The 25,574-nt window shown below is 56.8% G+C and overlaps 1 protein-coding gene across 2 annotated transcripts in view; it reads right to left on the reverse strand.

The window, feature by feature from the left end:
* Window positions 1-34: 34 nt before the first annotated feature.
* ADCY3 (adenylate cyclase 3) overlaps window positions 35-25,574 on the reverse strand; it is an 89,389-nt gene continuing 63,849 nt past the window's right edge. The window contains exons 4-22 of one of the 2 annotated variants that reach the window (XM_060649994.3): window positions 20,885-21,015; window positions 20,244-20,355; window positions 19,964-20,091; window positions 18,694-18,852; window positions 17,765-17,942; window positions 13,404-13,532; window positions 11,661-11,803; window positions 11,363-11,524; window positions 9,596-9,683; window positions 8,818-8,934; window positions 6,832-7,091; window positions 6,509-6,574; window positions 4,986-5,067; window positions 3,983-4,141; window positions 3,321-3,467; window positions 2,663-2,782; window positions 1,555-1,678; window positions 767-891; window positions 35-217 (exon numbers count right to left, since the gene is read on the reverse strand). In XM_060649994.3, the coding sequence (XP_060505977.3) occupies window positions 35-217; window positions 767-891; window positions 1,555-1,678; window positions 2,663-2,782; window positions 3,321-3,467; window positions 3,983-4,141; window positions 4,986-5,067; window positions 6,509-6,574; window positions 6,832-7,091; window positions 8,818-8,934; window positions 9,596-9,683; window positions 11,363-11,524; window positions 11,661-11,803; window positions 13,404-13,532; window positions 17,765-17,942; window positions 18,694-18,852; window positions 19,964-20,091; window positions 20,244-20,355; window positions 20,885-21,015 (2,613 nt within the window). Of the gene's footprint in view, window positions 218-562; window positions 892-1,554; window positions 1,679-2,662; window positions 2,783-3,320; window positions 3,468-3,982; window positions 4,142-4,985; window positions 5,068-6,508; window positions 6,575-6,831; window positions 7,092-8,817; window positions 8,935-9,595; window positions 9,684-11,362; window positions 11,525-11,660; window positions 11,804-13,403; window positions 13,533-17,764; window positions 17,943-18,693; window positions 18,853-19,963; window positions 20,092-20,243; window positions 20,356-20,884; window positions 21,016-25,574 lie in introns of those variants that run through there. The other variant, XM_060649989.3, reaches the window with a different exon arrangement.

Here is a 25,574-nt window from a genome sequence, read left to right on the forward strand (position 1 = left end):
CTCCCATTTGGACTGTTGTGGGGCTCACGGCTGTTCAGGAGTTGTCCACCACCTGGTGGGGCAGGGTGACCGAGGAGCCGTTAGGGAAGACAGCTGGCTTCTCCCGCCCCTTCAAGAAAAAGGTTAGCAGCTCCCCCTTCCCTTTCACAAAGATGGGCCCTCGCCTCACAAAGCGGAAGCCGTACTCCCGAAGGATGGCTTGTGTTTCTTCCACCACCTGTGGAGGGAGAACATAGCGTGAGCTCAGCTGCCCAGAGGGTGTCCACATGTGGCCCACAGGCCCCAATCAGCCTGCCTGGAGTGTTTCTCTCCAGAACTGTTGGGCTAAGCCCCTTATCTGCATGCCAACAGGCACAGAGTGGACAGTGGTAGGATGCGGGGTTGCCTAGGGCCTTTCCCTCTCCCAGTGACCGTGCTCCCTGTCCCCAGAATCACTCTGTTTTGTCTCTTCTCCCCACTCTGGCGCTTTCCTGCCATGGGGGTGGCTTCAGGGTATTGGCTGTTGGAGGCACAAGATGTAGTTCATTCTAAGAGGCAGGACAGCCTTACCAGAAACTTAAATCTAAATTTTGGAAATGGGGTCGAAGTATTTCCTCCCTTCTACTGAGGCATCCCTTTCCACCCTTGCCTTTAATCTTCCAAAAACACCAACTCGATAACCTGGGCCAACAGAAAGGAGGCAGTAGCATGTGGCAAAGCACCCCCTATTCTGACTTTGTGCCCGGTCCCTGGGTCTGAGCACATGCTCGGCTCTCACTGGACATACCTGAATGTTACCCATGACCCCTGTGGACTCCATCCTGCTGGCTACGTTCACCGTATTGCCCCAGATGTCATAATGTGGTTTCCGGGCTCCAATGACCCCAGCCAGTACCCCTCCTTTGTTCATGCCTGGTGTAGAAGCATAAAATTAAGCACAGCCACATGTCACATTTTGTCATCATCCCATCTCAGAAGCCATCAACTCCTCCCCCAGAGAAGTTACCACCCGACCCTAACCACAGAGCTCCTAAATCTGTAACATTACTCCTGAAGCTTGTCTCTAAGCCACCAGAGGGCAGGCATGTCTCCTGTTTATCCTGTCCTTGGCAAATGTCAGCTGTCCCCAATATGCTAACTAATGTATGCAGTGTGGAAGTTGACAGTTGCAGCACATATCTGGTACTTCCAAGTGTCTTGTGACCTCACCCAGGAGTGAGGACCCCACCCCCACCCCCAATAAGGGCAGCAGGTGACATTAACTCCTAACAGGCTGGACAGAGGCAGCAAAGGCCTGGGCAGGCACACAGGACTGCTTGGGAAAATATCCTGACTTCTCAGCCGGACTCATAAGGCGTGCTTTTTACGGTCAACAGTACAGGACAGACAGCTAACCATCATTTTGTCAGATGTGTGGTCTGAACATCTGGAAGAAATCCCTGAGGTCTCAAAGCTGTGACCACGTGGCCTTCCTCGACCTAAATGCCTCAGGGCTAAGTCCTCTTCCCTCCTGATGTGCCGAGTCCCTTGTGTCAGAGGAACACATCGAGGAGCAGACAAGCCTGAAGCCCTTACCTATGCGCAGCATGAAGTTGTTGAAGGACTGGTTGTTGATGTTGGTGAGTGTGTCCTTCATGGCCAGAGCGAAGTCAGCCAGGTCAGCCAGGTGTTGCCAGCGCTCCCGGTCAGACTTTTCCTCCTGCGCCAAGGAGCGGCGGTGAGGGCAGCAGGAGCCAGCGTGGGCACCTTCCTCCCCTTCACGGTATTATTGAGGTGAGTTCCTACAGCTACGTGTTAAAGGCCTTATTCTCCACTTCCTCCCACAGACAAGTCCATGACCTCTGCCTCTGTGTGTCACTGACGCTTCACCTGGGTCCCTTTGGATCCAGGGCAAACCCCGGGCGGTGGTGGGGAAGACACATCCTGTCAAGTCACTTCCTGTCTGCCATGTAGCAGATCAGTCCTGCCTCATCACCACCTTGCCCGAACCTGGTCTTATAATTTTGAGATCGCTGTCCTCACTTTGATTCCTGAGCTAGATTATAAGCACTGGAAGGTCATGAACCATCTTAGATGCATTTCTTTAGCCTCATCCATAGAATGGAGATGGTAGCAACACTTACATAGTATAGGACAGTTATAAGACAAAACAGGATGATGACAGTGTAGGAAGAGCTCTTGGGACCAGGGCCCCCACAGCTCCTCTCCTCCCCTGGAACGAGCTAGCTAAATGGCTAGGTCCACAGGTCTGATTCAACAAGAGGACAGGCCGATGCCAGCCGGTGAGCTCTGAAGACCCCTCTTCTAATAAAACTGCTTCCAATCTGGATGTCGTCATTGTTACATAATTGTGTGGATGGTTTCTACTCCCTGGTTCTTTCCAAAGTATAGAACACGAAGGGAGCATGGCCACAGTTGAAGCAGCTTACACCCGGGCTAAGCTGTGCAGCAATGGAGGGGTTGTGTGTCCTATTTCTCTGCTCATTAAACTTTGCCAATAAACCTGATTTTAAATTTGCATTGCATGGTGCTGGCGGTGCGTGTGTCCCTTTGGCACAACCGGTACCCGGGAACGTCAGCTACCCTCGTAACTTCCCGTTTCACACGTGCTGGGTGCGGGCCGCTGCTTTCTTGCCTTGGAGGCAGAGCCCCATCTCCTCCAGCCACAGAGGTGGTTAGCTACCTTGTTGGAGTTGGCGAAGCCATTGGTGTTGACATCCGGGGTGACTCCTGAAGCTGCCATATAGGTGCTGCCGATGGTTTTGATCTTGGTGATGACCCGGAACTTAGGATTATCCAGGAGCTGAGGCCAGTATTAAAGAAGAAATGTCAGTCAACGGGGATAAATGAGCCAACTAAGTGACAGGTGTGCCTGTTTACAACAACCCCACAAGACAGCCCAGAGATGGTTTCCTACAGTCTGATCGAGTCTGCCGCTTATCAGCCATGTGATCTCAGGCAAACTTCCCGATGAGCCTCAGTTTCTAGGACCTTAACGTGGGACAAAACTGCCAGTCCCCTAGGGTGATTGAGCATATATGTAAAAGCATTTTCCTTGGTGTACGAGTTACCTAATTTTACTGGATCTGAATTTGAGGGTGGGGAGAATCCGAGGGGCCTCAGGATCTTGTTTTAGCCAGTCGTACCCTGGATTTGCAGGCGATTTCCCAGGCTCCTGCCTGCCCGCTCAGACCCACCAGGCTGCAGGAGCTCCTACGTTAATGGGGAGGGGCTCAGCCGGAAAGATGGAGCAGCTAGGGTAATGACAGGTTCTGACTTCTGCAGCCTGTCCTGGGATGTGATCCAGAGTGAGCTGGCTTAGGGGCAGGACGGGGACTCACAGAATCAAAATCTGAGATGATCTCGTTGAGGAAGCGCAGACACTCGATGCCACCGTTATTGATGCTCTCCTCTGTGTAGAAGTCGGCGAAGTTGGGCAGGGAGGCAAACATGACTCCAATCTCATCATAAGACTGGCTGTACAGCTCCTAGAAAGAGGCAGGCCCGAGCGCTCAAGGAAACGCTGACGGAACGGTGTGCCACAGAAATGACGATCTCCTGTGATTGGTGTACTCAGCTTTTTGGATACCTCCCAGGTTATCCCAACTTTGAGCCGTAAGGAGGTAGACTGTCACGACTTTGAACAAGAGTTTTTCTGGTCTCTGGAACAGCCCTAGCTTTGAGCAAGTGGGTGGGATGGAATTGGGAAGTGAGGCAGAAGAACCCTTCTACGTGAGGGGATGGCAGCTGACAGGGGAGCTCTAGCCAAGGCCTCGGCGGAAACGGGGCCTTCCGGGGATGTGTGGCCCACAGGTTGAAGTGCTCTCTACCGAGCGCCTGTGAATTTCCCTCTTGCTTACGATGCAGCTGCAGCTTGGGCGCAGCCCTGCCTGGAACGGTGCCAGCTCCTGAGAAGACCTTGGGCCCAGAGGGGCTCCCTGGCAGAAAGCCAGACGACACACAGCCTTACGGCTGCGAGCTATCGCACGGGGCCACCCCTCACCTCATCTCTCTTCTTGGACCCCAGGAAATGGCGTGCCACGTGCTCAGGCAACATGTTGGTGACCAAGGCCTCATTCCAGCGCCGCATCTCGTAGACGCGTTCCTTCTGGTCATGGACCTCAATCTTCCACAAGAACAGTGTCCGTGCCAATTTTTCCACCTGTGGACAGGCACAGGCAAGGTGTGTGCTTCAGCTGACCATTTGATGGAAAGATGAAGCGGGAATTCGGATGCAGGGGTTCCACGTGGGAAAACCTGAAGGAAGGTGGCTAAATGACAAGAGAAAGAAGCCCCGGAGAGACCCACCTACTCACAAAGGCCACCCTGCAGCTGTAGTGAGGATTCCAGCCTCACTGTGGTTATGCAGAGCTCCCAGAGGCCTTCTGGAGATGCGGGGCCTTCTGGGACCTAATTCTAGCTACAGGTCCGTCTTGGCCTGGGGGACGCGGGCAGCAATGGAGATCTCCTAGCCCAGCGGGGCGTCCCCATTTCCAGCAGGCTCCATTAGGCCAAGAAGTGCCTCGGGAAGGCTGTACTTTCCCTCGCAAGCCACCGGGGGGCACCTGGGCTAGCATGGAACTACTTCACTCTCTCCCTCTCTGCTTATTTTTTTTTCCTTTTAACCAAACAAAACATCAGCTTCTTTCCCTTTCTCTTCTGCCTCCATGCGTGTCAGTGACCCCTAGAACCAGGGTGAGTGAAAATCCAGGAGCCCTTAGCCTAAGAAACAGATTTTCTCCAAGCTTTTATGCCTCCACTGTATGCTTCCTTCAGCATGCTGGAGGAAGTCAGAGGAAAGAGGTAACGAACTGTTCTCCTTGTATTACAAGGGAGGAAACCAGAAAAAGGAGGGGGTGATGGTTTGGCCAGGGCCACATGCCAAGTTGGGTAAGGGAAACCAGCACTCCTGAGGAGCCGGGCTTCTTAGATCCTGAGACTGCGTTTTTAAGAAACCCTGACGGATTGTGCACAAAGACGGGAGAGGAGGGTGTGTGGGCACTCACGTGGCGCGAGAAGTAGTAAAAGCTCAGCATCATGATGAAGATCATCACTGTCATGGAGTACTTAGAAGGCACCAGGGGCAGCCTGTGGGGCAGACAGTAATTCATCCACCCCTGCTGCCATCTTGGAAGGCAGCTTCACTCCCTCCAACTGGGCTGTGCCCTTCCCGTCACCCTGGGCTCCAGAAACTTCTCCCGGCTCCTTAAGCACCTTCACATCAAGCCTGGACTCACAGGTAAATCTTAATCACTGGGCTCCTAATAGGCAGCCCTGCGGGGCAGCTCCTGGAATCCACACCAGGGCCACTCCCCCAGTGTTTAGTAAACACTGCAACTGATTGATAACAGAAGTAGGTGCAACCATGGAAGCCTCTGGAGAAAGGCTTCGGAGTGATGGAACTAAGGCACCGTTTTATCATGGTGCTTTATAACTTCACATTTTTGTACGGCGCTAACAGTTTTCATTACCGCATAGTAGCCTACTGCATGAGTAGGTCACAATTTGTATACCCATTTGCTGTTGATGGGATCTGGGTTGGCTTCACCTGCTTTGGACGTGTGTGTGTGTGTGTGTGTGTGTGTGTGTGTGTGTGTGTGTGTGTGTGTGTAGCTATGATGAACACGACCGGACGTTTCTGCCCACACGTCCTGGGACATACAGATGTGCATGGGTTTCTGTAAGGAACGTACGGAGCAGCAGAATTGCCGGGTCATAGGTCTATTTGCAACCTCACTAAATAAGTCCAAATGGTTTTCTAAAACGGTTGTACCAATTTATACTCCCATCAGGAGCGTGTGTGTTACCATCATACTGGATATTACCAGACTTCTTAACTCTTGAGAAACGGGTAGGTGTGTAGTGGTATTTCGTCCTGGTCCTAATTTTCATTTCCTTGATTACGTGAGTGCCTTTCATTTATTAGTGGCCATTTAGATTTCTTCTTTTGTGAAGGGTCTATTCAGTTCTTCTACCCTAATTCTGTTAGGTAAGTCTAGTCAAGGCACCGAATCATAAAATTCTAAAACTTTAGCGCTAGAGGGGACCCTGAAGAACTTCTAGTCCACTATCCTCTTCAAGTTGTGAAACGGACTCGAACGATGGCCTGCCTGCGGCCCCTGAGAGGACTCCTGCAGCTGGGGAAGAATCCATGCCTTCTAGATCAAGTGCGGTGCTCTTTCCTCATTTTGCTGTGGTCCTGCCGGCCAGTTAAATGCAGCTATCACATCCATTTGGCCGTCTGTTGCCTCTCCCCTCACCTGAGCCCGGCCTCCACCCGACCCCCTACACCACACTGCCGCTGCTCTCCCGGCTCGCTCTCTGACCTGGAAAGGCCACAACGGCCAGGTCCGTACCCGGGTCATTCCGCCTCTGCTCCAGCCCTCCTACCCCTCCTACAGAAACACATACTGCTCTAATAAATCTCCCACATCGTGTGCCTTTGAAGGGGTGAGATCATGGCCTTCTCTTGTCTCTAGAAGAAAGGGAGACTAAATGCAGACCGAACGGGGAAAGCAGTTGCCCTTACCTGTCAGTGCCGTTGAGCCCGGGGGTGGAAAGTACCTGCATCTTCTCTAAGGCGACCACAGGAAAGCTGTTGGACAGATAATCGCACACTCAGGCCCCACCTGAGTACAAGAGGCTGATGCCCAGAAGCTGAACACGGAGGCAGCCGCGATCTTCCACTCATCGAGAATGGAAAGGATCTCAGAGGCATATCTGTGAGAAGCCACGAACCCCGATTCCCATCCAAGCCTCGAAGGAGCCCAAGGCCCATGACCCTGACGTGGAGACTTGGGCGGTGGGGGGAGGAAGGAGACAAAACAGACCCCTAAAGAGGCCTCATCTTACTCATGTTCCTGGAAACGTTTGCGGTCATATTCATCAAAGATGGGGCGCCAGGCGTAGATGTTGATGACGGCCACAGCACCCGTGACAAGCAGCATGAGTGTGAGCTTCACCATGTGGCTGACCTGCACCAGCATGATGGTGGCGATGAGGGACAGCACAGCGACATAGTTGTAATACTTGGGGTTCTCTACGCAGCCATCCTCTGCCTCCGTCCCTGCGGTGCTGTTGACGGGGCCTGTGTGGTACTGCAGGCAGCTAAGCTGGAGGGCAGGCCCGGGGTGGCAGGGGGAGAACACAGGGTACAGGGGGACAGTAAACACTGGTCAGAGAGGGCTGTGCACGGCAGTGTCCTTTCAGCTGCCACTTCCCACAGCTCCCTCAGAAACACTGACAGATGGGAAAACTTACCAAGGAATAATACAAAGGCCACTAGTTCCTACTAAGAGCTTAACCGTCTCTCATTTGACGTCTATGAAAATTCCAGTATTTTTGCTATTGCCACCTTTGTATAGAAAACTCAGAGAGGCTGGACTTGCACAAAATAGCACAATGAGCAAGTGGTAAAGCCAGAGCCAGGAGTCCAGTATTTCAGTTTCAAATACAAATGCTCTTGCCCACATCACACTGTTGCTTAAGGGGGAGGGGGGCTCCCCCACAGCATCACCGCGATGGCAGCCAGTCTCCGCGCAAACACTTCCGTTTCTCAAGTCCTGCTGCCGAGCACATAGAGTCAAGGGAACTGAATCCAACCCACTTTCTGTAACTTGCAACCTCTGGTGCTCATCTGCCTTTGGGGAAGTTCTCAGCACGTGAAAAGTTTTCCTATACCTCCCTGGTCTTGCACCCCTCCGTTGGCAACGGGCTCTCCCGCTGTCCATGACCCGGCACCAGGCTCCAGGCGGGTTCAGACATGCTAGGGGCCTGGGGCTTCTCTTCCCTGCACTTGCGCATCGTGCGACCAGGGGCGTGTTAGGTTCTGGAGCCCACGGCTTCTCATTCTAGTTGGACTTGGGCTCAGTTGGCCCTAGGGATTTTTCACCTCTACTACCACCAGATTCAGTCTCCATGGTGAGGTTTTGTTTTGTTTTTTTTCCTGTGCTTCAATTTTTAAAGAAAATAAAGCAAGTGCTATAAGATTTATTTGGAAAATGTAGGACTTTTTAAGAGTGTATATAATACTGCCAAAATTGTCGGGAGCCATGACGAATGACAAGAAAGTCAACAACAGCTCCAAGCTGCCAGTGCTCAGCAAATGACTGGCGGCTCTCAGTCAATAGGTCGGGGTTTCCAACTGCTGTCCCCTCTCCCCAGGAAAGCATCTGGCTGCCCCCTTGGGACCTGCCGCTTCTCCATGAATTGAGAGCAGAGAAGAGGATTTGTCTGCCCCGAGCCATTTGGGCTCTAGGAAGGTCTGGCAACGTTCAAATGGACGAAGGCCAAACAGGAGAGCTCCTTTAGCGGAACGGGCTTACCTGCCCCCTAGATACCCCTTAGATACCTGGCTTTCACCACACTGTAGGGAACACTTCAGATATGCAGAACGCATACAAGTACTGTGCCCCTTGAGCAGCGAGATAGGGAGTTTCTTCACAGGGTTGGGGTTTAGAACTGCTCAGTCCTTTACTCTGCCACTTACTGGCCGTGTGACCTAAAACAAGTGAATTAACCTCTCTGAGCCTTGAGGCTGTAGGCAATGGTACCAACACCTCTTGGGACTGTTAGATTAAATGAGTCAACATCCAACACGGGATCTGGAGCATGGTGTCGGGCTCCTGCACTCTGGGAGAGCACGGAGCTGGGGCAACAGGTCAGTCTCAGGTTTCTGGGGTAGAAGACGCTCTCCATTTGGCCAAGATAATCTGTTTAGGAAACTCAGCCATGTCTAGTTGGGAGGACTGGTTGACAAACTGCTCACGCTGGCCAATACAGAAGCCTTTCTCCACTGAGAGAGGGGGTGTCCCTTCTACAGCGACAGCTGGAGCTCACCATGTCCACAACGTTTGCCATAACCAGAATGAAGATGGCTAACATGGCCCAGGTGTTTCTGGCCCAGCGGGTCCGGTCGATCCAAGTCGAGAAGGCCACGAGCTTCTTAGGAAAGGCCTAGAAGAATGGAATTTCAGGGGCCATGAGCCTTTGACAGTCTTTTCTCCTGTAAATATGGCTGCTAATGACCCTTTGCCTGTGAGTCAACCAAAAACTGACCGGCAGACTTGAGGAGGTGGCGCAGGAACCTGATGCTCTGTATCAGTCCCACTGGAGGGGTCTGTGACACAGCGGGGCCTCCAGATACCAGAGCCCTTTCTGGAGCAGACACGGAGACCAGCCCAGGGGGCTGCGGGCAGCGCCAGCAGCGGCAGCCCGCTCCGTAAGTCCAAGCGGCAAGGCCACGTCAGGGAACAATGTTCGGGGCCGGCCATCTTTGCCTGGCTGCTCCTGCCTTTCCTGGGTCGGTGTGCCCTAAGTCCTGCAAGTGACCCGGCAAGTCACCTGCCAGACCCCCTTCCCTAAAACACTGTTTTTCTCTGGTCATTCTGATCCCAGACTCTGCATGGGACCCCGGTGCTTACAGGAGAACGTCTCAGTCCCTTTGTCTGGCTTTCACTGTGTGTCACAATCGGGACCAACCCCCTTTCGGCGGGGCCTCTGCTGCTTTTCTACACAGGTCCCCGTTTATCCGTCAGGATCTGACGGGATGCAGAACTCCGTCGATGCCACCTGCACTTGCAGAAGGCTTCGGAGTCAAAGGGGAAGCGGCTCTTACCCGGGGAAAGATGGCGGCCAGCGAGCAGACCGTCAGGATCAGAAGGAGAACCTCCCCGACCACAAAGGTCATGTAGTTTGTCATCAGCCTGTGAAGGGGAGACGACAATGAGAGAGGGGAGCAGATGGGTCAGTGAGATCGGGTGAAGGGCCAGGAGAGAAGAGGAGAAGGGAGAGGGCAGGCCCTTCCATGCCGGCACCTGAAACGTTCACGGAGCCCTGCCTCCTGTTGTGGAGACGGGATGGAGGCCCTGAGTGCGGGGCCTGGGCATGTGCGGCCCTCCCCAGCGGTAGTTGTTGCTGGGGCACAGATGCCCTTGGGCAGGGCCCAGGAGAAACACGGGGTTCTCAGGAATGAGCGCCCTGCCATGAAGGGAGAGCGGGGGGACAGAGCCTCTCCCCTGCAGCCGAGGGTGGCAAGGTCTCCCCTCTGCCGACCGCACAGAGCTTCACAGCTGAGCAGGGACTTCCACACCCACCTTCTCAATTCCGAGAAACTCGGGGTCTCCAGATCCTCCCCGTACTCACACCCCCACCATTCGGTTCCCTAGGAACCTCTGTTGCCAAGCCGGCGCCTGATTCTCCGATTCTCGGTCTCTACTGAAGTATCGCCCTGTCGGTGAGGCCATTCCGCCCGGGGTCATACACAAACGCCGACACAACTAAACTCGCCGCCAGCATTCCCCACTCCCTTCTTCACCTGACTTTTATCCATGCCACCTGCCCCTGTCTGCATACGTGTTTTGATTATTCAATTGTTTACGTCTTTTATCCATGCCACCTGCCCCTGTCTGCATACGTGTTTTGATTATTCAATTGTTTACGTCTGCCTCCCTCTGCTAGAACGGAAGTTCCATGAGAGCGGGGCTGTTTGTACGCAGTCCTCGCTGCATATTCCTAGACCTCAGCGCCGGGCACAGAGCAGCCCGTAAATACCTGTGCAGCGAATGAATGGATTTGATCCTTCCAACAGTCCTGGGAGTTAGGAGAGAGGGCATTATGATCTTCAAATTGTTATTACCATCATCATCTTTGGCTTTACCGATGAGTAAACCGATACTCTGGGAACCTTAGAGACACGGCCGTACAACAAATAGGCAATGAAGCCGTGTCTAGAAACCTGCGACTAAGTCCGAGGCTCCTTACGGTGCCCCCAACTGTAACTGGGACAGGGCTCCGCCCACCTCCTTCTGAGGGGGAACCCCGTGCAGGAGTGAGCTGCTGATGGGCCACGGGGAGGGGGACCTCTGACCTTTACTCGGGCCTCAAGGGTTGGGGCAAGGACTCCAGAACATCCCCCGTGCCCCAGAGGACCTGCTGCTGTGTTGCAGAAATCCGTTTGTGCCCAGAGCTTACAATCACCTGCTAAGATGAGGCAAGAATGGGAAGCCAGGTCAGCCTTGATGACTGAGGTTGAAGAGGGTCCCCATCTCCTGTCTCCTCGTCCCAAGACCACTGAGGCCCACACAGCCAAGGCCTCCATCCTCCTGGGCCCCTCTCTACCCCTCGGCTTTCTCCATCCTGGTTTTAAGGCTAGTGCTATTCCGGAACCCGAGGTAGACAGAAGGAAGGGGGTCCAGGGCACAGTCCTAGCTACACCTGGGCCCGAGATGGGCTGGGGCTGTTCCACCGAGGCAAGGAAGAGACCAGGCTTTTGCCCCAGTGTCAGGCTCCAGATGATGCACTCACACCCTTTACACCTCTGGCCTAGGATGCTCATCACCTTTCCTCTTTCCTGGCCTATCGGCTCCCACCATGCCCTCCTCACCAGGGGTCGATGAGTATCTCGACCAGGGCCGTACAGAGCAGGACAACACAGGAGCAGCTAAAGGCGGCCCCACTCTGCTTTTCCTTCTCCACGGAGTAGCGGGTTTCCATCTCGGGGTCCATGAACCGCATGGAAAGGAGGAAGGTGTTTCTCTTCTTCACTCTGCGGTGGAAACACGTCCCATGAAACACGGATGTCACATCTGCCTTGGCCTAACAGGAAGGGGCCCCATTTAAGATGGCTAACTTCCCGAACCCCAAGTCAGGGCCTACAAGGTATATGCAGAGGATCCACTTACACCTGGGCGGACTCTCGCTCAAGCAGGGCCTCATTGAGTAGCTGGTTGAGCTCATGCTCGTCCTCAGAGGCGTCCACCACTCGATCAGCCAAGTCCTGAAGGCGCAGCCTCCGGCGCGGGTTGGGGAACGAGGGGTTGTCCGCCTGCAAGGCAGTGCCCGAGGTGGGGGCCGGTGGGAGGAGTGGGGGCAGAGTTGGGGAAAGAGGGTGGTGCAGGGGCGGTGGGGGGGGTGGGGACAAAAGGGATCACACTCAGGAGGACTAACTAAGCCCTTCTAGAAACCACTTTACAGGAAGTCTTCCCTATGCCCCCACGCGGCTCTATCTTGCTTGGGTCTGGACCCAAAGCCACAGTCCTTCCTGGTTTCCCAGGACCGTGGCTCTGCAGTGACCAGCCACTAACAGCAGCATGTGGGGCAGCAGCCACTGGCCCCGAGGAGGACACCCGGGAATGTGAGACCGCTGCTGGGGCAGCACAGTCCCGGCACATCCTGCTACGAGGACGGGGTCCCATACAGCCACGCAATCGGCGTCCCTGGGACATGAATGACCCCCAACCCTAGGGCTTAAGGGAGTGCACATCGGTTCATTTGGGGGAGGAAGGTCTGAGGGGGAAAGTGCTGGGAGAAGAAGGGACACCCTTGTCACTGGTGGGGTGGCGGGACTGGGAGACTTCTACCATTTTAATTCGCACAGAGGAAAAGCATCAGCTCCAAAAGTATGACTCCAGACTGTGATTACACGGCCATCAGCCCAAATGGTAACTGAGACCGGGCCCATTAGCGCTGTCTGTGCGGGTCCAGATGTATCTGGAAGCCAGGACCAAGACAGCCCGGTCCTAAGCTCGGGCGTGCCACTGGTTGCCAATTTGATCCCATGTCACTCGTGTTGCCCAGCTCCAGCTTTCTCCTCTGTAAAATGATGAGGAAGGTCTGTTCCAGCACCAAGAACCTCTGTCCCTGAAGCGCATGCTGGGGAGTGTGGCTAATCATGAGGAGAGAAAAATTACAAGCTGCTAAAAGGATCTGCGTTCTCGTTGTTAACGAGTTACGTCGAGTCTACATTTCCACCTTCTATCAAGGAAATCACAATTGCTGAACGTCACGGTGATCCAGAAAACCTCCAGAACTTTCAGCCCTGTCTCCCCTCTTGGTCTGCAGCCCCCTCATCTCAAGGCGCCGGGGCCGTTCGTCTGCCCCCCACCCGCCACCGCCCAGCAGTGAGAACGGCGCGGCTGCCAGAAGGCTCACCTGAGCAAGGCAGAGACCCCTGTCTCCCAGGACCTGCCTTTATCACTGAGTGGGCCCAGGAAGCTCTTTAGTAACGGACAGGTCCTGGACGCTGTCCCAAGATGGGCCCCGTCCTCAGGGCGGAAAGCATGTTAATTCCTCCGGAAACCCCTGCCACTGTCATGGGACTTGTGGAACAGAGAGGTGGGCCCACCCTGAAGTCTCACTTCCAGAACAGTCTTGGTTGAATCCTACAGAATTCTCCACGGATGTCCTCGCTGCCCTCAAAGCCACAGGATTCTGGGACAGGAGGGCTAGACAAGGCCTCCGAGGTGAGTACCTCTTTGGACTTGCCCCCCTTCACCCCAGGAGGAGACAGTGGAACCAGGGTAGGAGGTGACGCCCAAGGTGACACCGGTAAAAAGGAGAAGAGCCCAGGCCAGTCTCCCACTCCTGCAGCAACCTTCCCCACCCCGTCCCCTGCCCACAGCCCTGGCCCCCCGCCCCGCACACACCTGGGCATCCTGCTCCTCGGGCTCCTCCGACGTGGAGCCGCTGGTGTGGATGCTTCCGTTGGGCTCCTTGGTCTCAATGAGGGCGGGAGAGCTGGGCTTTGAGGAAGCTGGCGCTCCATTCAGCAGGGCCTGCGGTGGTGGAAAGACGTGGCTGTCGGGGCACTGGACCCAGCCGCCCACCGGCCCCAGCAGACCTGGTTGGTCCACGCACTATCAGTCTGGAATCTTCCCACTAGAGTTTGGAAGCTCTAATTTCTAAAGAAGTTACCGTTTGACTCCTCCTCTAGAACGTTAATTTTAAAATGCTGTACTTTTCTGGTATCTTTTTCCACGAGTAAAATTATTCAAAGCAGAGAAAGACCCTATTGTTTCAACTCCTATTTCTAAAACAGTCGCTTCACACAGTGATTCACAGCGGTCTTTTTTTTGGTGTAGAGCCCGTCAGATGCCTTCCGAAAGTCTGAATAAATTCCACAAGCCCATGTCCCCAGTGATTAAGTACTCTTCCTTGACAGAGTAAGTTAAACGCTGAAACACAGGGCAGCAGTGTTACTGAGTCCCTGCTCTGTGACAGGAACTGCTCTAACTCCTGGGGATACACACAGAACGTCCTGACCGGGACAGCTCACGTTCTACTGAGGAAAGGCAGACAACAGGGAAGCAAGTAAGTAAAATTAGCAGAGCGCGTAAGAAGAGGGTACGTGCTCTGGAGAAAGATAAAGCAGGAAAGGGGCACAGGATCGCAGGGGAGCAGGACAGTGGAGAGGAGGTCAGCGAAGGCCTGAAGGAGCGAATCACTTGGCTCTGTGGGGACAGAGGCCCTGGGAAGAGGGAGAAGCTGGTGCAAAGGCCCGGCAACGGGCCTGAGCAGCTGCCGGGAGGTCAGAGCCGCTGTCGGGACGGTGAGTGAAGGCAGAGCAGGGCGGCGAGGGCCTGGCCATGCTGGGCCTTCCTGGCCTCCGCAGGGCTCGGGCTTTCCCTCTGGGTGAGATGGAGACCAACACAAGTGACAGGACTTCACCCGACACCTCAGCAGGAACACTGCCTGCCATGGGGACGGGGCACCGGGGCCAGGTCAGCGGCCCAGCCCCTGGTGGCCCAGACGGGGGTGGCTGTGAGGGGATGTGGGGGGGTCAGAGCTCTCTTTCGCAGGAGGGGTCAACAGAGCACGCTTGTGGACGGCAAAGAGAGGGCTCAAGCACGTGTTCACAGTTTTTGGTCTGAACTGTTGAAAGAATGAACTTGTCGCTGACGAAGACGGGAGGGCGGAGGGACCGGCAGGCACTGGGCCTCGGACCTGGGGACCGAGCTCCCCCGTGTCTGTGCAGATGGACACTTACAGGGGCCACAGGGTGAGTGCAGGCAATGGCCGGGGCCGAGGGGGAAATCTGGGCATCATGAAAGATGGCATGTGAGACAGAGAGAGCGGGCGGGCCTGACAACAAGGGCAGTGTGCACAGGGAGAGGTCTGGAAGCTTTTTGACACTCGGGAAGGACTCATCATGAGGACTTCCTGAACACTTGTCGACCACACGAGCTACACGGGCTGTGATGAGTTCTGCGTGCCCCGGTGGCTGCCATGCCGCCTTGCAGAGAACACAGGAGGCGGGAGCTCCCAACCACAGCCGAACGTTCGAGTTCCCTGTGACACAGCGGCGCTGGCACACGGCGGATGCCCCGCCGATGGCCGCCGACTACCGCATGAGGCAGGGTTCACTTCTCTAATAAACAAAGAGCCCCTACAAAGCAGAGAGGGGACCGGGCCCTCAAAGGCCACATAAAGCACATGCCACAGAAGAAAACACCTCGCTGACAACCACGGTAAGCGTCCAGCCTTACTAATGATTACAGAAATGAGGTTACAACAGTGATCTATCACGGTTCTGTCTTTCAAATGAACAAACCTAAAAGTGAGTAAAGAGCTGGGCAGTGAGGGTGCCCTCCGGGGGTGGGAGGCAGGTGGTGAGTGAGCGGGGGTAAAAGCTTTCCATGTGCAGAAACCTTAACCCAGCCTTTCTACTTCGAGAAATTGATATTTTCAGGAAGGGCAGTAAGAAACTGTTAACAGGGCATCTGGGTGGCTTATTTGGTTAACCCTCTGACTCTTTGAGCTCGGCTCAGGTCACAATCCCACAGTTTGCGAGTTCAAGCCCCGTATCAGGCTCTGCGCTAGGGGCGTGGAGACTGCTTGGGATTCTGACTCTCCTTCTCTCTGCCCCTCCCCGACATGTGCGCACGCACGCTCTCTCTCTCTCTCTCAAGATAAACTTTAAAATAATTTTTTTGGAGAAAAACTTAAAATTCAACTTTACAAAAGTACTGAAAACCTGAATGGCCATAAAATGTCACTGAAAGAAGTGCTGAAAAGAGAACACCATTCACGTTTCCACGGGAACCAGTGCTGGCTGTCTTGTGTGATGGTGCACTTAAGAAGAAGAGGTAGTTCTCTCGACCTGCAGTGCCTGTGCTCCGTCCCGTTCAGGCCGCGGCCTCGGCATGGGCCGTTTCCTGCTGGCTCACAGCTTCAGAGCTGATGTTTTAAGCCATGCAACCACAGACTCAACTTTTCTCTCATTTGCAAGTGGAAGAATGGCTCAAGCACAACGGCTCCATGGAGACGGGCTCTGCCCAGGCTCCCTGGGCCTCCCTTCCCTCATCTGCACTCTCGTAGGGGTGCCAAGTGCTGAGGAAAACCCCTGAGCCAAATGACACGCCATGCAAGGGTGATCGGAAGAAGCGAAATAAAATACAAGATCAGAACACAGCGGAATGAGTGCTATCCCAAGGACGTGTTGACTGCTTTGTGACTTCAAGGTGGCCCCCCGGTAAAACCAAATTTGTGGGTACGTTTTGAAAGGAGTAACATTGCTCAGTTTCTTAAAAATTTTGTATGCCAGGAATTACAAATCTCCTACCGCTTTACAAAAGTAGCTGATTGCTTAAATTACTGTCGATTACTGTCTGGTAGAACAGCTTTGAAGAGACATTTTCAATGCGTTCCAGTGAGTATGTTACAGTTCCCCAAAGAGCACTCTTAAAAATATGAATGAACTTGTTAATTCTGTGGCAAGGTCAAGTCTTAGTTCCTAATTTTCTGAAAAACAGCTTCCTACTTTTCTGAGTTCCTTGGAGCATTTAATTGTAGCTCAGACTTCACATGCAGCCCAAAATACCTTGAAGTGTCCTTTGCTTTAACACGGGCACCTCATGGGACTTTAAATTACTCAGGAGTGAGGCGGTGCCCACATGTGCAGGCCTCCCAGTGCTGAGTCCGTGTGAACGCCTTCACACGGGGGCGCCCACATTCTGGGTTACGGGGTGGCTGGCAGGTCGGGGGGAGGGCCCTGCTCTGCCACCTACCAGATCTGCAACTTACACAAAGTTCTGGGCCTCAGTTTCCTCCTCTGTAAAGCGGGTATGACGACAGCCCCCTTTCTCCCAGGGCTGTCTTGAGGATTAAGTGAAATTACGGAGAAACGGAAGTACTCACGAAACAGTGGTTGCAATTCGATTTAAACGGATGAATCTTCTGTTTGTGTTTGATTTGCTAGTCATCACATACACGTGGGGGAGGGGGGAAGGCGTCTAGTTTTCTTTCCGGACATTACAGGGGTCACGTCTTCAGCCACAGAAACCTCACCCGACCAGCTCAAGCCCTGCTTTAACCATCATGAGACAAAGCCTCGGCCATGGGATGGTCTCCACGTGCCAACTCTGGGAGCACCAAACCCCCCAACGGTGAAATTCCCACGACTGGTGGGTTTTTAAGCGCAAAGCTTCGAGGAGTAAAACGCCTTCCAGGCTCAGCAGAGGATGACAGACGGCCCAATTTCTGCAGCAGCCACTGGTGGCTTCTAACCAGACAGCCTGTCAGGAGGCTGGTGGGGGCAGCTGCTGAGGGCACTGGGTCTGACGAGATGCAGGAAATCAGCAGAGAGGCCAGGGCAGGACGACCTCACCGCTTCCATCCGGTTCTTTTCTCATTTCCCGCCCCGCAAAGTTCCCAGCCCGGTTCTCCTCCGTGACCAAGCCAACCTCAGTGCCTGCCCCTGGCATCCTCACCCACTCCGCGAACTCACTCCCTGGGTGCCCACGTCTCTCCCATGATTCTGACTGCCTCCTCCACGCAGGGAGCCCTTCCCTAGCCAGCTGCTCTCCCGAGTGCCACGTACACCTCTCCGGGCGCCTGTCCTCTGCTGTACCACTCACCGTCAGCCTGCCGGGAGCCATGTGCCCTACTCCCCCCGGAGCCCGCTTTCCCCCTGCGAGGGTGCCCCCCACGGCCCCGCCCACTCTTCCCCAGGCCCTGCTTCTCGAACCCTGCCTTTCCACGTCCAGTGCGAGGCGGGCAGCGGACTCACCGGGCCGTCGAGGCCGTGCTGGGCGGCTGTTTTCTTCACCTCTGGCTTGGACGCGATGATGAGGTAGGTCTCGATGCCCTTCTCGTCCAGGTACTCACAGCGGCTGCCCCCGTCGCCCGGCTCCACATCGAACTCGCCCTTTAGGCAGTCCATGGTGCTCTGGGAGATGTGCACACGCCTGGACGGCAGCAAGAGGCCCGGGACCGTCAGCGGAGGGTCGGGCCACCCCGAAGCCCAAGGCTGCCGGGGAGGCGGGGACACACGTGCCACCAGAGCTCCAGCCGGGGCGCCCCGGTGCTAACTGGCTGTGAGGCCCGTGTGGCCCCTGCCCCTCTCGGCCTCAGTGCCACATCCGCGAAACAGGAAGGAAACACCCTCAGGCTGCCCGCAGCACCGGGCCAGGTGAGGAGCGTAGAAGGCTGCTCTGATAGGTAGGTGGTGATCCTACCGTTATGCACCTCACATGGCTCCCACCCGCCGTCAGGGGGTTGTTACCCGCTTCTGGGGAGTCACCACTGAGGGACAGGACCCTGACTGCCCCAGAGGGCCGCTCCCTGACCCAGGCGGGGAGGGTTCCTCTGTGTCCTCGGCCCATCCGCCCTGACTGGCTGGTGGTATAAAGGAGCTCGAGCCAGGTGTGCACCACGTCAGAACCTGTTCCTTGGGTTTGGCGCCCTGCGGGGAGCCTTGGAGGCGGCTACGGCTGTGCCAGCGTCTGTGGCCCCACAAGGAGAGGATGGGGACGGGGACGAGGACACACGGCTGCAGAGGCCTAGGCAGGAGGCAGCTGGGCCCGGGGCAAGCAGGCAGGCACCCCAAGGAAGAACACTGCTCATGGGTGTCTCCTGGCTGAGCCCCAGCCCCGATGGATGGACGGTCCCCTCCCTCAGCGCCCACGCCCGCGCACCGGGAAGGAGATGCTCGCTCACCCGGGGATGCCACCGGCCTCCATCTTGTTGGCCACAGTGACGTCGGTGGACCACACGTCATACTGCCAGCGCTTCTGGCCCAGGACGCCCCCCAGCACCGTGCCTGTGTGCACCCCCACACGCATGTCCACCCCAGTCTTCGTCTTCTCCCGCACGTACCTGCCAGGCACACACGGAAAGGAGGAGGGTCGGGCATGGCCGTGGCAAGGTGGCCGGCCCTCTGTGCCCTGCGGGAAGAGTCCTGCGCTGGCTTTCTCCCACTCCAGGCCGAGGGGGCTGCTGGGCACTCCACAGCTCTCTGCCTGCACTTCAGCTAAGTGACCTGTGGCTAGGGGTCCAGCAGGTCGGCCCAGGCCCAGACTCACATCGTGAGTTAGCGTGATGGGGGTGCAGGCAGGAAGCCACAGGATAATGGCCGCTACCTCCCCGCGTCCACCTGTGCCAGGCGCCCACACAACAGGGAAAGCTGCCCCAAGGTGAGGGAAGTGGAGGTGAATGATCCTGAACTACCCACCCCCAACACGCTCCCAGCACAGCATTTGTGTCTAGGCCAATGTCAGAGAAGCTCTAATCCAGAAGATGGTACAATGCAAAACCGCCCTCTGGTGGCAAGGTGTCCCTTCCCCGCCCCCACCACCCCCCCCAACCACCCAGCCTCCATCCTGGTGGTGGGGTGGGAAACCTCAGCAAGGAGCCCCCTTCCCTCCTGGTGCCTGATCCCAGCCAGGGCCTGCCTGCTGGGGCCTCTAAGCCACCTGCAATGTGACAGCGACAGGGGAGGGCGAGGGGGAAGAGGGCAGTGTCCTCCCAGTGGCAGAGGCAGGAGCCCTGGCTGGGAGCCCAGAGCAGAGGCCGGGGCCCTGTCCCACCTCTGCTGCCCCACGTTGCTGTCACACTCGGACTTTCCGACCTGAGACGGGCCTGGAGGCTCACAGTGAGAAAACACGGAGAGAAGGGACGGGGAGCCTGGGGGGGACTCCAAACCAGCGTGAGGAGGTGTGACAGCCTTTACCACGACTGCCACTTCTCTAGAAAACAACAGTGGATGCAGGCTGGGCCCCTCAGAGGCCACGGAAGGCTTTCGGCCCCTCAGCTGGCAAGAAGGCGAGCCACGGCCCCCCTTCCCAGAGCCAGGGACTGAGCCGCCTGCCGACCAACACGGCACCCACGTCCCGTGGGGGCCTGGGGTGCGCCGAGCCCCCACGCCGGACCACGGAAGGCCCGCCTCTCCCGCGGTCCAGAGCCCCTCCCCCCAGAGGCCCCCACTCACGAGATGGCCTCCACCATGGCGAGCCCCATAAGGATGGAGCAGACGGCGTGGTCCTCCCGGTAGTCGGGCAGGCCGCAGATGCAGTAGTAACAGTCGCCCAGGATCTTAATCCGCAGCTGGTGGTATTTCTGAAAGAACAGGGTGTGCGGCGTGGCTCTGAGTCCCTCGCGGGCAAGGAGGGCGGGCAGGGGGCAGAGCAGGCACCCGTGCGAGGCGACCGTGGGAACCCCGAGGGTGGCCCCCCGCCGCGCCGGAGGCCGAGCGGGGGCCGGGTACTCACGGCCGCCAGCTTGTCAAAGCGGGCGAAGAGCTCGTTGAGCAGCTTCACGAGCTCCTGGGCACTGCAGGCGGAAGACAGCTGGGTGAAGCCCACGATGTCCGCAAAGAGGATGCTGGGAGAGCAGGGAGGGCGCCACCGTGAGGCTCCGGGCAGCGTGCCTGGCCCCACCACCAGCTCCTGCCCCAGGACCACAGCAGAGGGGTCCCTGCTCGACCCCAAAGCGGCAAGCCCCTGGCACTCCCAGGGCGAATGCGGGGCTCTGACGTTTAGTTTATCCTCGTGGGCCTCTCCTCTCCGGGCCTCCTTCCCCCACGCTGCCTGCTCCTGCCCCGTGATGAAGTCACCCGTCTTGGTAGGAACACAGCTGTTAGCCCCTAGCCGGCCCAGAATGGCTGGGTGACCTCACAGACGTCACCCCCGCACTCTGGGTGACGTCTGTGCGATGATGGGGACTGACTACATGGCCCAGACGGCTCATTCCTGGCATCCGTCTGCAAGACTGCTCCCACGGGGCTCACACTGAAGGCATGGCCTAACTTCTAGTCCTGGGGGAAGACTCTCGAATCCCACAGTGCTTGGCTGACCCCACAAAGCCCAGCCCCCGTTCCGCTCTTGGAGCCCAGGCCCACGGGCCGGCGCACCTGACGTTCTCGTGGCGATACATGTACATGGTGTTGAACTGCTGCTGGTCCTTTTGGCTCTCGTCCTTCTTCATGTCCTTTAGCATCTCGTCAGCCACATGCTTGGGCAGGATGGAAAGCATAAGGTTCTCCTGGGAGGAGGAGGAGAGGGTTGGTGGAGAAGCAGCTGACCCCACGGGGCCTTACAGGGGCCTCCCCCACGCTGGGAGGCAGCCGGAGGCCCAGGGCAACAGGCTCAGGGCTGTGACGGCACACCTTAAAAGCCCTCACGGGAGTCAGAAATCCATGAAGAAACCCAAGCTTGGTTCTGTACCTCCAGAGTGTCCTCAATGCCACAGGAAAGGTGGCAGTTCCTACGTGGACCTGTTCTCTCCTGCACCGGGAGGGTGCAGGATCTGGGTCACCCACCCCAGCATGCACAGAGCAATCACCCGAGAATTCTGACTGAACATGACTGAAGACCGACTAGGTGCCAGGCGGCATGGTATAACGTGCCAATGCCACAAAACGCTGCCCTCAGAGGGCTGAGGGTCTCATGGGGATGGGTAAGCGGGCCCAGCGCAGTGCATTACGGTAAATGCCCAGACGGGAGAGGGACAGCGGGCAGTAACGAAGAAGGGTGGGTGTCAGAGTCTGCCGGGGGTGTTGGGGGCAATCAGGGACATTCCCAGAAGTGAGGCTTGCCGACTGAGATGCTGGGAACATCTCGTCAGAGGGAGCTGCTCACACCAGGCCCAGAGACCTGGGACAGGAGGTTCAGGGACTTGCAGTGGTTTCCATGGGGGCGGGAACAGGGAACAGCGGCCCCACGGCTAGGTTTGGGGGGGGGGTCCACACTGCCACCTGCGGGCCAAACCTGGCTGCTGCAGTTCGCACAGATAGTGTCTTGCGGGGGGGGGGGGGGGGGCAGCCAAGCTCGTTTGTTTACATGTCACCTCTGGCTGCCCCCTCGCTCCAACAGAGTCGATTTGCTGTGACAGAGAAGACGTGGCCTGCAAAACCGAAAGGGGTTTCTGGCGCTTTCCAGAAAACGTCTGCCAACCCCTGGTTCGCATCCTGAAGGGCCTCGTGTGCGAGGCAAGGAACGGGGAGCTCCTTCCTGAAAGCTGTGGGGTAGGCCCAGTGCCCAGGGCTGTGACACAGGAGGGCGGGCCAGGTGACCAGTTAGCAGTCATCTGGGCAAAGTGGGGCTTGGCGACAGCTTGCATCAAGCAGGCGGGACAGGCCCGTGGCTTGGGCCTCTGGGTGGAAGGTGCCGGTCTCTTTAAGTGAGGAACAGAGGAGGAGAGAGAGGTGAGGGGAAAACCAGGGCAGATTTGGGACGCGTGGCAGGCAGACACTGAGCTGGCTCATGGGTTGAGCCTGCAGCCCCGCAGCACGGCTCAGGCTGAGCAACAGGGACAGGGGACAGGAGACAGCCCCCGGGAGTGGTTGCAAGGGGGTGAAGCCAGAGCCAGAAGCCCAGGCAGGGTGCTGTGCCAGGAACCCTGCGCCCCAAGATGGGGAGAACCTGAGGTTCGCAGGATGGAGGCCGGGAAGTGGGGCTACGGCGAGGCTGAGTGGAGGCCCGCGGGGCACAGCAGCGAGAGAAGTGGGGAGGGGGTAGGGGAGGAGACCGAGACAAGACTGGGAGCAGAGGCACGGCAGGGTCTGAGCCCAGCGGTGGAGTGGTTCTGAGGGAGCCATGCCGCACAGGGCAGCGGACAGGGAGGAGGAAGGCGGGCGGGCGTGGGAGGGCCAGGCGTGCTGTGTGTTGAGTGCCGGCTGCCGGAGCCACCTGGGGGCTACGCCACGAGCTGCTGCCTGGCCTGCCCAGGGGTTACTGGACCCAGAGGAACACAGGCTTGGCAGGGACACCAGCCTGGTGGGTACAGGGCTGGGGGACCTCGTCCCCCACCAGGGCCCCGGGCAGGGTGAGGGCCCCAGGCACCGGGGTGCGCCGGGCAGGGTGAGGGCACCGGGCTCCTGTTCTCCCTTGTGTTCAGCGGGCCCTGAGGCCAGAGAACCCAGCTCTACCTCTACTTTAAACACACCTTCTCTGAGGCAGGAGAACCAAGGTGGGGAGGTTCTGCTCCTCTCCTCCGGGTGGGGCAGCCCAAGAGGCTCCCCAGGGTCTGGGCAGAGGGCTGGGGCCTCACCTCCTCCGGGAGAAGTCAGCTTTGCTGCAGGGACAGCCCCTGCCCTTCCTCTCCCGGACAGTCTGAGACCAGAGCCCCCGCCCGCTCACCCATCGCACCACAGGAAGGTCCCTCTCATCCCGGTTTTCGTGGGGAGAATCGGTCCTCTTGCGGAAGTTACACCGTCGTAAGCAAGCGAGGCCCCCTTGGCCCGGCGGGCCTGGCACTTACAGCGACCACCGTTATTCTTCCGTTTCCACAGCTGTCTCCAGCACTGCTAAAACCCTCACGAGCAGCAGCGTTGCAGGGGAATGAGAAGCCGAAATAACCCCAGTGTTATGACCTCCATCTGAACCCAGGAAGGAGCAACGGGGTCTCCTGGACGCTGCACCCCGGCACACCCGTCTGCCCTGCCGGTGTGCGGCGAGGGGGCTTCTGAAACCGAACTAAACCCAGGCACCTTGGAGAAAGCGCTCAGCTGGGGAAGAACAGGAGCCTCCGGGAGGATTTTCGAGAAAAGCCAGAGAGACCCGGGGCCCTGCGGGCTCTCAGGGCAGCCTGGGGGGAGGAGGCAGGCTGGGAGGTGGCAGCGAGCCTGGGGCTGGAATCCGGCGTCGTAGTCCCCGCCGGAGTGTGAGGCGCGCTGGTCTGTGCCAGGCCGGCAGGGACAGGAGGGCGTGGCGGTTAAGAGCCCGACGGCCCAGCTCCCTCAGTTCCCTATATTGCCACCGACTCACTGTGTGACACCAGGCTGCCGCTAACTCCCCTGTGCCTTGGTTTCCTCGTTGGGAAAGCAGGACGAAGTGACCCTGACCCGAAGGCACTGAGAACCGTGCCTGCACACGGCAAGTGCTCAATGTATTACAGCTCTTCTGTCACCTGAGGTGAAGTGTTACTGAGGGCGTGGGGTGGGCAGATATCTCAGGAAGACGAGGCCTAAACCTCCTTTGGGCTTTGAAGTTGGCCACAGGTTTATAGGTTAAGAGTCCCAGTGGGGTGTTCGAGGTGAGCAGAAAGTCCTCAGAGTCACTTGGCCAGGAGTAGGAGCTCTGTCTGGTCAGGCACAATGACGAAGGAGATGCAAACAAGGGTCCCAGCTTCCATGCGTGTTTTAGCCTTTCTCTTCCTCCTTCCCCACCTCCCCTCCCCACACCCACACCCCACCAGAGGTGCATGCAGGCGCTCACTAGGGGGAGGAAGAGGCAGATGTGTGAGGAGTGTGGGGGGCACCCGCCAGCCTGGGGAAGAGGTTGCTCAGGTGTGTGAGCCAGCAGGGGGCGCGGGACACCAAGGATTAGGAAAGTCACAGTGCTGTGCTGGGCCAGCCTGTGCAACCCCAGCAGCCGTCACCCACACTGTCAGGCCTTTCCCGCCCTCTCAGACCCTGACCCTCCAGAAGAGCTTCTCTGGGTTCCCTTGGAGCCAGACTAGTCCTGAGAGGTGCTTCGTGCCCCTGACCACAGTCCCAATTTCTCTGAAAACACAGCCAGGCGTCTTCAGGGGTGCAGGGCCGCCCAGAGCAGGTGCGGGATGTGGCTTGGCCTCCCCGGCATAGAGGCAGAGCCCGCTCTTCCTAAAATAGCAACTACTATATGTTTCGGAAGTCATAAGAATGTTCCAAGTCTCTGACCCATTAATAGCTCTCCTGGGAATTTCTCCAATAGAAATAATCCAAGAAAAGTAAAAAGATGTGTGTGCAAGAATTGCACTGTAACCTCACTCATACTCGAGGAAAAGACTAAGTGGCCCAAATGCCCAGCTGACAGCTCATTCGACCGGGACACATCCTTCAGATGGAAGATTATGGAACCTCAGAAGTGACCATAATGAAAAGTGCGACGATAAGAAAATGACCAGACAGCAACTGTATCCTGAGAAGGGGACCACAGACCCACATGTGCATCTGAGTCAAGGCGGAAGAGTCTGCACGAAACATGAAAGGGTAACTTGATCTGGCGAATGGAATTCAGAGAAAACCTGAAATGTTTTTCAAAACTGCTATATGGTTATACTGCTAGGGCTGCTTTTTCAAAATACTTTCTAAACCGGAAATAAACACAAAACTTCCTGTTGCCGCCAGCTGTGACCCTGACCCCAGCCTGTAATAACAGTTCTTGCAAGTCCGGGGGGGGAGGCGGGCTTTGGACCCCCATGTCTGCTTGGATGTGAGCTGAGGGAGGAGACTGATGGCCGGGGAGGACCCCTGCCCCACCGCACAACGGAGAGGAGGCAGAGGCCCTCTTAGGTTGCCGAGCGACAGAACAATCACCATAGGCTGGTTTCTTGCTGTAGCTCTCAAATACCACAACTCACTGGGCAAATGGACACCAGTGACCAATATCAAAATCGTCCCTCTTCTTCGCTAAGACTTTCTCATCTGCCCTCAACTTTTACATACGTGTAATACTGTCTCCATTTTGCAGGTGACCCAACCAAGGCATGGAGGGGCTAAATGGTTTATCCCAGGTTCCTCAGAGTTAGTGACAGACAGCACTGGAACCCAGGGCTCTTTGACCAAAAGAACGGGTGGTGTTTTCTTCTACACCAAAGGATGTGCTTTTCACACACGAATT

This window comes from Panthera onca, chromosome A3 (genome assembly GCF_046562875.1).
Source record: "Panthera onca isolate mPanOnc1 chromosome A3, mPanOnc1 haplotype 2, whole genome shotgun sequence".
Classification (NCBI taxonomy): Eukaryota; Metazoa; Chordata; class Mammalia; order Carnivora; family Felidae; genus Panthera; species Panthera onca.